The 14,131-nt window shown below is 37.7% G+C and overlaps 1 protein-coding gene across 5 annotated transcripts in view; it reads left to right on the top strand.

Annotated features, from left to right (window-relative positions):
* LOC136861679 (solute carrier organic anion transporter family member 74D) overlaps positions 1 to 11,076 on the top strand; it is a 287,694-nt gene extending 276,618 nt beyond the window's left edge. For 4 of the 5 annotated variants that reach the window (XM_068230942.1, XM_068230951.1, XM_068230937.1 and 1 more), the window contains 2 exons: positions 5,486 to 5,587; positions 9,544 to 11,076. In XM_068230942.1, the coding sequence (XP_068087043.1) occupies positions 5,486 to 5,587; positions 9,544 to 9,698 (257 nt within the window). In that variant the 3' untranslated portion in view covers positions 9,699 to 11,076. The remainder of the gene's footprint in view (positions 1 to 5,485; positions 5,588 to 9,543) is intronic. The other variant, XR_011019109.1, reaches the window with a different exon arrangement.
* The last annotated feature ends 3,055 nt before the right edge of the window (positions 11,077 to 14,131 follow it).

The following is a 14,131-nucleotide window of genomic DNA, read 5'->3' as shown; positions in this document are numbered from 1 at the left end:
TCTGAGCCTACACCAAAAGTACCAGGTTAATTCCTCGGGGCAAAGGCGGCCGAGTGTAGCGCTAACCACTGTACTCCACCAAGTGCTGAGGTTACATTCACCCCCTCCAAGGGCCTTCATGGGCTGTACGGAGATGACTTTCCTTTGCTTTGCTTTCTACTATACTTCATCCCAAAATGTTTTCAAGTATTCATGCCTTTAAATAAAAAAAATACCGGGCGAGTTGGTCGTGCGCGTAGAGGCGTGCGGCTGTGAGCTTGCATCCGGGAGATAGTAGGTTCGAATCCCACTATCGGCAGCCCTGAAAATGGTTTTCCGTGGTTTCCCATTTTCACACCAGGCAAATGCTGGGGCTGTACCTTAATTAAGGCCACGGCCGCTTCCTTCCAACTCCTAGGCCTTTCCTATCCCATCGTCGCCATAAGACCTATCTGTGTCGGTGCGACGTAAAGCCCCTAGCAAAAAAAATAAAAAAATATTTTTGAACAGTTCATAGTGATCATTACGACCATTACGACATTAATTTAATAATTATTATTGTGATTCCCCTTCAGCAATATTGTGTGTTTTTAAGTGCCGGATCATGCCAGAAGTATTTCTGCTGACGTACGTATTTTACTTCTTTTGAATAAACAACATAGCGTGCTCTGCTATGTGGCATCTCTTCAAAGTAACCTATACATCCATTACTTACGTTGCATTTCAGACACAGTCTTAAAGTTGTCACATACAATTAGACACAATTAATAATAATAATAATAATAATAATAATAATAATAATAATAATAATGTTATTTGCTTTACATCCCACTAACTACTTTTTAAGGTCTTCGGAGACGCCGAGGTGCTGGAATTTAGTCCCGCAGAAGTTCTTTTACGTGCCAGTAAATCTACTGACACGGGGCTGTCGTATTTGAATATCTTCAAATACCACCGGACTGAGCCAGGATTGAACCTGCCAAGTTCAAGCCACTCAGCCCGGCATTAGACACAATTACACATTGCACTGTCATATACCGAAGTACCTAATTATTCAAAGATACAAACTTCATTTTTGTTTCCGTATTGAACTGAGATAAGAGATAAGTTTTTTAAGGTTCAACCTTTTCAATACAAATTACGAGTTGCATAAGATATTATTTACAACATTTATTTAATAATGGTACCAGTTTCGACATTTAAATGTTTATAGCACAATTGATAAAGGACATGACAATTAAAATTGATGTTGTGACTCATTAATACATACATAGTTTTTAACAATAAAAGATTAATTGAAAGTTTTGACATGTTATCGACGTATAAAAGTCTTTTGAAAAGCTTATGTACACTGTGTTAAACAGACCTCCTCCTTCTACAGAATACAATATTAAAAAACTTATAGCAATCACTTGATACACTATTTTTGTTGATCTGTTTATGTGCCACTACTCAAATCATCACGTCATATTTACGGCCTCAGGGATATTAGCGGAAATATACATTGACTATTTAGAGCATAGGCAATTAATTGCAATAGTGATTTTGTGAACATAAAATTTTGGGCCAGGTTTGTAGGTGACACTCTCGTCATCCTAGACAAAAGAATTACTGATGCAGTCTCCACCCTTAACAACTTAAACAATATTGATCCGCAGATAAAGTTCACTCTGGAATCTGAGTCAAATGGAAGCATAAATTTTCTAGATCTCATGTTAAACAGACCTTCTTCTTCTATAGAATACAATATTTACAGGAAACAGACGCAGACATTTACTACCATCAAGAAAAATGATTTCCATCCCAAAGCATACAAATGTGCTACCTACAGCAGTATGGTTGGCAGGGCATTCAATATACCACTAAATAAAGAATGAAGTACAATTTGTTCCATAGCTAAATATAACGGGTATGATAATGATAACGCAAATATCGCTTAAATTCAACTTTACTATAGAGAAAACGAAACCTGATCATTATTCAACCTTTACTTTCAATGAAGATATTTACAGCATTACAAATACTTTGAAGAAACATAACACTAAAATTGCATATTGAACTGATAATAGAAATATGGACATCATATATAATACCAGCTCAATTAAGAAAACTGACATTTATCAAAAGTCGGGTGCCTACAGATTCCAATGTCAAAACTGTGAGTCCTCTTATATCGGACAGACCGGGAGGAACTTCGAAATCAGATACATGGAGCATGTAAATGCTATAAAACATAATAGATACTCAGCAGTCGGACAACACATTCAAGATTCAAAGCATAACTTCAGTAGCATAAAGCAGGATTTAGAGGTTCTGATGAATGTAAACAAAGGCCCTGTTCTCGATGTCACAGAGGAATGCTTCATTCAGCTGGATCAGTTCTTTAACTCCAATTCGAACCTGAATGAAATCTCAGAGAAAACTAACATTCTTTTTGATTTTTTAATTGAAGTCTTTAGGTGTGTTGATCTTCCAAATAGACGGTCAATATTTAGCACGATACACCATACCCTATCACATTACAAACCCCTACCACACTATTCACAGGATCCGCCTTAAACACCTCCTCCTACCCTCTCCTCCCCAACCTGCTCCTTCCCCTACCCCTCTCCCCACCAGATATAACCTACCCCACTACACTCCACCCGTCAATATTAGTCCGGACCTTCTCAGAACTTTAGCTTCTCAACACACTGTTCAAGTTGAGCCATATATACCATATATTACACACACTTTAGCTTGTCCAGGCCCATTATATTTTAATGCTTATAGTTCCTTTGTTTTGATTTCGCTTCAGGCTGATTCAAATCCTTCCAATTGAACTGGGAAATTTTAGTTCACCTGTACTACATCAGAAGAGAAGGTGGAAGGACAACCAATTACAATTAACCGTTTCTTAATTTATAATTTTATTAATACATCATTGTATAATTTTAACGAACACAACAAGCCTTTCGAGACGTGTGTAATGAGATATACTAACACATATTTCTACAAGTTCTTTACATAAACAAGGTGCTATCAACTAAAGTTAGGTTTTCACTTTGACAACATTTGAATAACAAGTGTCTTAACGGATGGACAAATTATCGCCAAAGATTCAAATGCAACCGTAAATATGAGACGTGATGATTTCAGTAGTAGCACATAAACAGATCAACAAAAACAGTGTATCAGGTGATTGCTATAAGTTTTTAAATATTTTAATTAGTACACAGTGGGGGCACAAAGGGTCTTCATAGACCTACGTGTGGAGCTCTGCGAAGACAGGGCTCACCCATTTCTTATCTATCTATCTAGTACACAGTGTAAATAAGCGTTTCAAAAGACTTTTATACATCGATAACATGTCAAAACTTTTAATTAATCTTTTATTGTTAAAAAACAATGTATGTATTAATGAGTCACAACGTCAATTTTAATTGTCATGTCCTTTCTCAATTGTGTGATTAATGTATTTTATGGCTGATGATGACATTTAAATGTCAAAACCGGTACCATTACTAAATAAATGTTGTAAATAATATCTTATACAACTCGTAATTTGTATTGAAAAGGTTGAACCTTAAAAAACTTATCTCTGGTACCTAATTATGACGTGAATACCCTATAACATTGTAAGGAATTATTTCCTTCATCACCTAAATATCGGTAAACACAAGCAGTGGCCATATGATACTAAATGTGGGGTCTAATAATGATGTACACTTACCTGTCAAAAGAATTGGAGCAAACTCAGGCATTTTAGATTACACGTTTCATTCATGCGTAATGGTGGTTGCATGTGCAGCGAGGCACATCTTGCCTCGTCTCGAATTTGAATATTGCACGCCTCTGGTATCCAGGTAGGTGTACCTACAATAGCCATCAGTTTCTGAAGGAATATTTTAATAATAATAATAATAATAATAATAATAATAATAATAATAATAATAATAATAATAATAATAATATTGATTTTATGTCCCACTAATATGTTTTACAGTTTTCGAAGATGAAGAGGTGCTGGAATTTTGTGCTGTGGGAGTTCTTTAATGTGTCAGTAAATCTACTGACATGAGACTGGCGTATTTGAGCACCTTCATATACCACTGGACTGAGCTAGCACCGAACCTGCCAAGTTGGGCTCAGAAGGCCAGCGTTCTACTGTCCAAGCTACTGAGCCCAGCTGAATATTTTATTGTTAATTCTTGTAGTGGTAATTAATTTAGAATCATATCATTTTTGTATGCTGTAATGTGCTAGTAAAGTTAAATATCTGTTGATGATCATGATGATGCTTGTTTTTTAAAGGGGCCTAACATCTAGGTCATCGGCCCCTAATGGTACAAAACGAGACAAAATGTAATGACAATTCAAAAGTCCAAAATAATCCACTCACCAGAATTCAAAACGTGATGAAGAAGAATGAATGGATGTATATGAATTTAAAACAATCAGTAAATCCGACCTGCAACACCCACCTTCCCAGAAACCAGCATTAACAATAGTATTTCTGACCAGGGGACTGCTTCCAAAGCACAATACTGAATCGATGATGCTTGCAGTCCAAAGGGGTCCAAAATCCAGGTCATTGGCCCCTCACAACGGCACCCATCGTCTGGGAAGCAGAACCGTGGTATTTGTCATGTTGCGGCACCAATCAAAAGTATTACAGATCTGCGATATTCCACACAGGCAATGCAACGCACACATGTAACACAGACCCAGGTGTTTCTCACATTGCGGTGCCATTTACAGGCAATGCAAACCCACGGTATCTCTCACATGGGTGCACTAATCACAGGGACTCATACTATCCCGTGGTGTTCCTCACATAGTGGGTACTAATCATAGGCAAGGCAGATCCATGGTGTCGCTCATATAGCAGTTCTGAACACAGGTAGTGTAAAACCCACTACTCTGATTTATACATTGTTGCTACTAATCACGAACCTATTGTGTACATAACATAGTGGTAGTACGCGCAAGTAAAAGCTACCCATGGTGTTCCCTGCATGATGGTACTAATTACAAGTAGTCTCATGGTTCTAATTCGATCATACCTTGGTTGCCACTTTTAGTAGCCTCTTATGACAGGAAGGCGATACCATGGGTGTATTCTTTGTCTGCATCCCCCACCCACAGAGGGTTGTGTGTTTGGTCTGCGAGAGCTATTTTATTTTACTCAAGTCCGCCGGCAAGCCAATTAGGACCCCACTATCCGCCACGTGGGAGTATCACCTCTCCCCCTGCTATGCCAGCATAGTAGGTTCATGGAAAGTAAAATATCTCTTGGTAGAAATATGTTAAGAAAAGCTTTAGATTCTCCAGTTGATTAAATTTAGCCTCACCACCACTAAATAACAAAGGTTAATACAGTACCCTTTAAGATGCATGCAGACTCAATGAACTACACAGAGAAACAACATGCTATCAAGTCTTTACTACCATAGCTTGTTATGTGAATTTAGTGTTAATTCTAAGCTGATAGTTTATCAAGAAACTGTTACTTCTTGTATTTCAGATTGGGCATGTATAGCATGGGGCCGAGAATGTGGAGAGCGAGGAAACTGTTGGCTCTATGACGGCCAAAGTCTGCGGAATCTCATGAACTTGACGGCTACAGGTGAGTTTGAGGTCATATCAGAGCTTAGATAGTAATACAGAAAAAGAGAATGTAACACCTTGGAAAATATCACTAATTCAGATATCTTGGCTGAGTGTGGAGTATCATAGAACTCTGAAATTCCCAGAGTAAGTCCTGTTTTTACAGTCCTTCACAATGTACTGAGTGGTCTAGGTTTCAGTCACATAGAAAGGAGGAAGTTTTACTACATTTCTTTAAGCTACCCATGCAGGCTCCATGTCAATCTGCAAGCATCTGTTTTATACGTGGAGATTGCCTCCATACTGCCTAGGGCCATAACGGGATTTACAAGTGTATGATGTTCCATATCTCTGGCCTTGAAATGCTCCTATATGAAGTAAATATGTGATCTCAATTTACCACGACGTTCTCCATGTACTTACCTTCTGAAAGGCAGGGTTTTGTCTAGAAAAGCATTCAAGTATTTTGCACAATCTTGATATTTGAGGATTTTATTACGGTACTAAAATTATGTTCATCATTCTGATAAGATAGAAACTTGTTCTTTTTTTTTTTTTTTTTTTCAGATTTTGTTTAGCCTTTGGTTCTTAAAATACTAATTTAACATACTTAGGTTGGCAGACAGGAACGTTCCTTTCCTCTTATGACTTCTCTGCTGCCTGGCCAAAAGGAAATGATTTTCGTTTTTTTCACAGAAAATACTGACAGGGCAAATACATGTAGATTGAGGAGGATTGGTAGTAGTTCAGTTAGTTTTCTGGAAAGCTGTTGATAGGTTGTGAGAGACCAATATATTTGCTACTGTTATCAATCTCATGCATCAGCTTTTCTTGCTTTCCCCATATTAAGTGTTCAAGCAGGGTTTGAATGTGGTGCTGGTAAAACCAGATGAGCTCTATAGAGAAACCGAAGTAATAGATGGTATTAGTGATCACGAAGTTGTTTTTGTGGTAGTTAAAAAAATGTGAAAGAAAGGAAGATATTAAAATTAGGATTATTAGGCAGTACCATATGGCTGATAAAACAGGCACGAGAGAGTTTTTAAAACGTAACTATGATCGGTGGAAAACGGTAAATAAAAATGTAAACAGAATCCGGGATGGGTTTAAAGCAATTGTTGAGGAATGTGAAAATGGGTTTGTACCTTTAAAGAGGGTAAGAAATTGTAAAGATCCACTATATTATAACAGGGAAGTAAAGAGACTAATAAGGAGGTGCAGGTTGGAAAGAAATTATCTGTGGAAGTAAGGAGAAATTGAAGAAACTTACTAGGAAATTGAATCTAGCAAAGAAGTCAGCTAAGGATAACATGGTGGCAAGCATAATTGGCAGTCATACAAATTTTAGTGAAAAATGGAAATGTATATGAGCTTTAAGACAGAAACAGGTTCCAAGAAGAATATTCCAGGAAACATTAATGAACAAGAGGAGTGTGTATGCAAGGATCTTCAAAGGGCAGAAGTATTCAGTCAGCAGTATGTAAAGATTGTTGGTTACAAGGATGATGTCCTGATAGAGGAGGTGACTAATAATAAAGAAGTATTAAAATTTACCTATGACAACAATAACATTTACAGTAAGATACAAAAGTTGAAAACTAGAAAAGCAGCTGGAATTGATAAGGTTTCGGGGGATATACTAAAGACAATGTCTTGGGATATAGTACCATATCTGAAGTACTTATTTGACTATTGTCTGCATGAAGGAGCTATACCAAATGAATGGAGAGTTGCTATAGTAGCCCCTGTGTATAATCTAAAGGATGATAGACATAAACCTGAAAATTACAGGCCAGTCAGTTTGACATGCATTGCATGTTAGCTTTGGAAAAGCATTCTTTCTGATTATATTAGACATGTTTGCCAAATTAATACCTGGTTTGATAGAAGGCAGTTTGGGTTTAGGAAAGATTATTCCACTGAAGCTCAACTTGTAGGATTCCAGCAAGATATAGCAGATATCTTGGATTCAGGAGGTCAATTGGACTGTATCACAATTGACCTATCTAAGACATTTGATAGGGTAGATCATGGGAGACTACTGGAAAAAATGAGTGCAATTGGACTTTACAAAAGAGTGACTGAATGGGTGGCTATTTTTCTAGAAAATAGAACTCAGAGAATTAGAGTAGGCAAAACTTTATCTGACCCTGTAATAGTTAAGAGGGGAATTCCTCAAGGCAGTATTATTGGACCTTTATGTTTTCTTATATATATCAATGATATGTGTAAAGAAGTGGAAGCAGAGATAAGGCTTTTTACAGATGATGTTATTCTGTACAGAGTAATAAATAAGTTACAAGATTGTGAGCAACTGCAAAATGACCTCGATAATGTTGTGAGATGGACAGTAGGCAATGGCATGATGATAAACAGGATTAAAAGTCAGGTTGTAAGTTTCACAAATAGGAAAAGTCCTCTCAGTTTTAATTACTGCGTTGATGGGGTGAAGTTCCTTTTGGAGATCATTGTAAGTACCTAGTTGTTAACATCAGGAAAGTTCTGCATTGGGGTAATCACATAAATGGGATTGTAAATAAAGGGTACAGATCTCTGCACATGGTTATGAGGGTATTTAGGGATTGTAGTAGGGATATAAAGGAGAGGGCATATAAGTCTCTGGTAAGACCCCAACTAGAGTATGGTTCCAGTGTATGGGACACTCACCAGGATTACTTCATTCAAGAAGTGTAAAAAATCTAACGAAATCCAGCTCGATTTTTTCTGGGTGATTACAAAAATGTTGCAAAGTTTGGGCTGGGAAGACTTGGGAGAATGGAGACGAGCTGCTCAACTAAGTAGTACGTTACATGTTATAAACTTCATAATTATTCTGTATTGAAAGTTGTTATAACTTAAAATCCAATAAAGTTATTTTATTAGTCCACCTATGCAATACTGTATACTTGTAAGTGGTTACAAATACATATGATTACAGACACCTTTGGGACATGTTTCGCCCTTTATATAGGGCATTTTCAACCTGAGGAGGAGGAAGGTAAGGTAAGGGTTATTCTGCCCGAAGGCAGGTCCGAACCTCCGCAGAGGTGTTCCAGAGCCGGAGTTTACGTGCGGTAGGGTGGCTAGTTCCTTTCTGCTCAGGAAGACGAAGAGGAGGACAAAAATATAAGCTTCCAGTCTCATATCTCATACTTCGACAAAATAGCCATCCTGGTCCACAATGAAAGTACAGTCTTTTGGAGACTATCACCAGGAAGTTGCTCCTCTCTCTGGACAGATCAAAGAATATCTCAAATATTGGAAGGCACAATGCCGTTTATATACCCATTGGAGAGAAAAGGGGAAGGGGAGAGTTAACACCCCCCCCCCACACACACACACACACAGAATAGCAGAGTTTGCTGGAATGTTGGAAAACATTCTCGAACAATATGGCTAATTACACCATCCAATGTTGAAGGTATCCGGGCAGCAGCAGTGGAGTTATGATGGCCGGAATGTTTGGATGAATGGTGTCGCAGACAAAATTTACATAGAATTTGAATCTTTGAAGGTGGTTTTGATAGACATGCAGCGAGTTTGTTACAATAAAAAACCTACAGTGGGTTTCAGTTACGTGGAGTTCTGAAAACCATGGATCTATTGATATTCAGTATAAAATTTATTTTGTTACAGGGATTTGGTTCATCGTGGTCAAAACTAATGTATACTTATAGCATTTTAGTTTTAAAATGAATCTGTCTTTTTTCAGAGTGAGTGAATTTGTTATTGAGATTAGGATTCTAAATGAAGTGGATATAGTCTTGAGAATAGTACATTCCCAGATATTCATCTGAAATTAGAATAACAATAAATTACCTTTTTAGTATGACTGACAGAGGCAATTAAACTCACCTGCCTCCTTGAATGATTCCTTTAACATATTGAGCTAGCGTAGTTAGTAAAACTGCATTATATCTTCATAAAATTTTGCAAAATGACAATGTATCCTTCAATAATATGTATATTTTTCAGCACTTCTAACTTGTGGAGCACTGTTTGACATTGGTGTGTGGTACTACTGCAAAGGTCTACAGATGTATGACGAACATACTGAGTCTTTGGAACAAACTTCAGATGGAAGAGGGAAAAAGAAGTGGTATCGGCAGATCCTTTCTACTTGTCTTTAATTCACACACAAGTTTCATTCCCTTACACTGAATATCCTATGGCCAAGGCTAGAATATCTGTTAAGTGTATACCACAAGTTACAACATGTTACACAAATGATCAAGAAACAATGCTCATTCACTGAACATTCCTTTGTTTCTGCTGAATTTGCTTCTTAAGAAGTAAAATATCATATTAAATGGAAAATATTTCATTGAGTTGAAGCTACATATTTCAATTGTGACAGATTACTAAGACTTCTGTCCGGCTCTATGACTAGTGGTTAGCATGCGGGCCTTTGGTCCCAAAGGTACCAGGTTCGATTCCCGGCTGGGTCGGGGATTTTAACCTTCATTGGTCAATTCAGATTGCTCAGGGAGCTTCTTCAGAGGCCACACACCATTATTACTAAGACTTCTCAAATTTTTCACATTAAAACTTCCCAATAAGAAACAAACAAACCCATCCTATGGCATTACAGCCCTAATGGGCCTTAGCCTGCCAAGGGAATGCCGTTCAGTCTGAAGGCATCCAGATCACGAGGTGATGCATGGTCAATGCAACAAATCCTCTTGGTTAGTATATTTGGGTTTCTAGACTGTGGCGACTATCCCACTGACAGATAGCTCCTATTCTCACATAGGTGGAGTGGACTTAAAACTATCCCTCCGATCCAGATAAAAATCCCTGACCTGGTCGGTAATAAAATCCGGGCCTCTGATAAGATCCAGTCTTGCTATCCAATACATGAAATAATATTATGTTAGAAAGTACAAATTCATTGAGATCCTAACCTTACTACTGACAATACGATTCTATCTACCTCATGTTGTGTTTTAAAAATTATGTTTGTATTGATAGCTTTTCTAAATAAAGTTCTTAAACATTATGTTAATTAGGTGCATGATAAATTTGTCAGCCATCAGAGCCTTGGGATGCATCAAAACTGCAATGGATATGACATGATATTATATATGAGGATTTGAAGGATTTTGATAAAAATAGAAAATGTGTCTTTATATTGTAAACGTGGAAATATTGCACAATCTAATATAATTCCATTTACGGAATATCCTCGAGTAAGGGTTGGATTATTACCTGAAGTGATTGACTGTTTTGAACCATTTCTCATGGACAATGTTGCAAATTCGCAAGTGATTGAAACCAATTCTTATGCTAAAATGTGCATTAATAACTTCAATAAATCCTACGAGTCCATGGTTCTAAAAGAAATCAATCATGTGAAATTTGGCAGTTTATTGCATTAGTTTTGTTGATGGGAATAATTCAAAAGTCAGAGAGAAAGATGTATTGGTCACAAGACAGTATTCTCAAAACACCAAGAGAAACGTGTAGAAAGGCCTAAAAACTATAAATAAATTATAAATAAATTATAAAGTTTTAATAATTATATGAGTGTGTTAGCATCAGTTCCCCTTAATAATTTCCACTAATCCTTGCCTCCTACAAATATATCATTTCTTCTGAAAGAAAAAAACCCCCTCACTTTTCTGCTACAATAACTCTTGAGAACCCACCACTAAGTACACGATGTGCAGTTTGTTTTGAAGTACAGACTAATGGTATCAGTCCTCTGTAAGTGTGACAATACCTACGTGGCACACAGTTACTTATGTATTGAGTGTTGTTTTACTGCTGTCACTATTACTATTTACCAGAATCAGTAGAATAACATTAGGCCTTCAAACATACCCATTCACTCTAATGACTGCTTCTCCCTTAGACAGAAATATGGTAAGAGTATCTTAAAATCTGGAGTTGAATTTTCAAGTGTGTTCTTTCACTGAAACCATACCATTATTGGTTATAAATATCTAAAACCTCCAATATGTCAGAATTACCTTTTTTATTTCTAAAACTACATCAGCTCATACAAAATGATTGATCATAGGGGTCCTAAAAGATTGTATATTTGCTCCGTATTGATTTTACAGTAAAAAAGAATATGCAATTAGTCCACCCAGGTCAATAAAATAAATGTTAAGTAAAAACACATTATTGGTACATGTTTCATCCCTGAAAAAAAAATATAAAATTTATAGAATATTTTACTGTATTTTTAAATAAAAAATGAACACACTGAAAGTCCACACGAAAGAATTAATCTTGAAACTTAGAATAAACAACCAAAAAATCATGAAGAATATGTACAAACACTTAATATTTATCATTAAGACTTCAAGAATAATATGTAAGATAGCATAAAAATTATCATCCTGAACTCACCATCTCCCGAGTGCAAGCTTACAACTACATGACCCAAAATGCAATGTGGTAAGAATGAAAGGAAATGACTACTGTGGTTTTTCTCTTGATATCTTATTTACAGGAAAACTTCCAAGTTTAGACCAAGATTGACTGATTATCCACAGCCTGTTTCCAGTCATTTGACCGGGTCAGGAATGGAATGAATGAAGCCCCCTTCTAGCGGTGAGGATAGGAATTGTGCCGGCTGCCGAAGCCTGTCGCACTCCTCTGGTCTTGGAAATTCTAAGTTCCCATGGAGGGAATTAGATTCTTTTCCACCAATAGAGCATATCAAAAATCAGATCAAAAATTAGATGGATGGCTTTTCCGGCGTTTGCTCTATTAACCAGCGTTTCGTCTTAGGTCTGACACTAGACTCTTCAGAGTGGGATGTGTCAGACCCTACCCACTGATGCTGGGGTGCATGCAGGTGAACTTATCAGAAGCTTATTTATGAAGCACAGTCTGATAACTGCATACGGGAGATAAAACTCCACAATGGAATTAATGCCTGCCTAGCAATTCCAAATGGAAATTCTAAGTTCCCATGGAGGGAATTAGATTCTTTTCCATCAATAGAGCATATCAAAAATCAGATCAAAAATTAGATGGATGGCTTTTCCGGCGTTTGCTCTATTAACCAGCGTTTCGTCTTAGGTCTGACACTAGACTCTTCAGAGTGGGATGTGTCAGACCCTACCCACTGACGCTGGGGTGCATGCAGGTGAACTTATCAGAAGCTTATTTATGAAGCACAGTCTGATAACTGCATACGGGAGATAAAACTCCACAATGGAATTAATGCCCGCCTAGCAATTCCAAATGGAAATTCTAAGTTCCCATGGAGGGAATTAGATTCTTTTCCACCAATAGAGCATATCAAAAATCAGATCAAAAATTAGATGGATGGCTTTTCCGGCATTTGCTCTATTAACAGCGTTTCGTCTTAGGTCTGACACTAGACTCTTCAGAGTGGGATGTGTCAGACCCTACCCACTGACGCTGGGGTGCATGCAGGTGAACTTATCAGAAGCTTATTTATGAAGCACAGTCTGATAACTGCATACGGGAGATAAAACTCCACAATGGAATTAATGCCCGCCTAGCAATTCCAAATGGAAATTCTAAGTTCCCATGGAGGGAATTAGATTCTTTTCCATCAATAGAGCATATCAAAAATCAGATCAAAAATTAGATGGATGGCTTTTCCGGCGTTTGCTCTATTAACCAGCGTTTCGTCTTAGGTCTGACACTAGACTCTTCAGAGTGGGATGTGTCAGACCCTACCCACTGACGCTGGGGTGCATGCAGGTGAACTTATCAGAAGCTTATTTATGAAGCACAGTCTGATAACTGCATACGGGAGATAAAACTCCACAATGGAATTAATGCCCGCCTAGCAATTCCAAATGGAAATTCTAAGTTCCCATGGAGGGAATTAGATTCTTTTCCACCAATAGAGCATATCAAAAATCAGATCAAAAATTAGATGGATGGCTTTTCCGGCATTTGCTCTATTAACAGCGTTTCGTCTTAGGTCTGACACTAGACTCTTCAGAGTGGGATGTGTCAGACCCTACCCACTGACGCTGGGGTGCATGCAGGTGAACTTATCAGAAGCTTATTTATGAAGCACAGTCTGATAACTGCATACGGGAGATAAAACTCCACAATGGAATTAATGCCCGCCTAGCAATTCCAAATGGAAATTCTAAGTTCCCATGGAGTAGGGTCTGACACATCCCACTCTGAAGAGTCTAGTGTCAGACCTAAGACGAAACGCTGGTTAATAGAGCAAACGCCGGAAAAGCCATCCATCTAATTTTTGATCTGATTTTTGATATGCTCTATTGGTGGAAAAGAATCTAATTCCCTCCATGGGAACTTAGAATTTCCATTTGGAATTGCTAGGCGGGCATTAATTCCATTGTGGAGTTTTATCTCCCGTATGCAGTTATCAGACTGTGCTTCATAAATAAGCTTCTGATAAGTTCACCTGCATGCACCCCAGCGTCAGTGGGTAGGGTCTGACACATCCCACTCTGAAGAGTCTAGTGTCAGACCTAAGACGAAACGCTGGTTAATAGAGCAAACACCGGAAAAGCCATCCATCTAATTTTTGATCTGATTCTCCTCTGGTCTTGCCAATCTTAAACTAGGAAATCCTGCAGAATACTTTGCAAGT

This window comes from Anabrus simplex, chromosome 1 (assembly GCF_040414725.1).
Source record: "Anabrus simplex isolate iqAnaSimp1 chromosome 1, ASM4041472v1, whole genome shotgun sequence".
Taxonomy (NCBI): Eukaryota; Metazoa; Arthropoda; class Insecta; order Orthoptera; family Tettigoniidae; genus Anabrus; species Anabrus simplex.
Note: the sequence above shows the minus strand (reverse complement) of the source record. Positions and strands in the feature narration are given on the sequence as shown.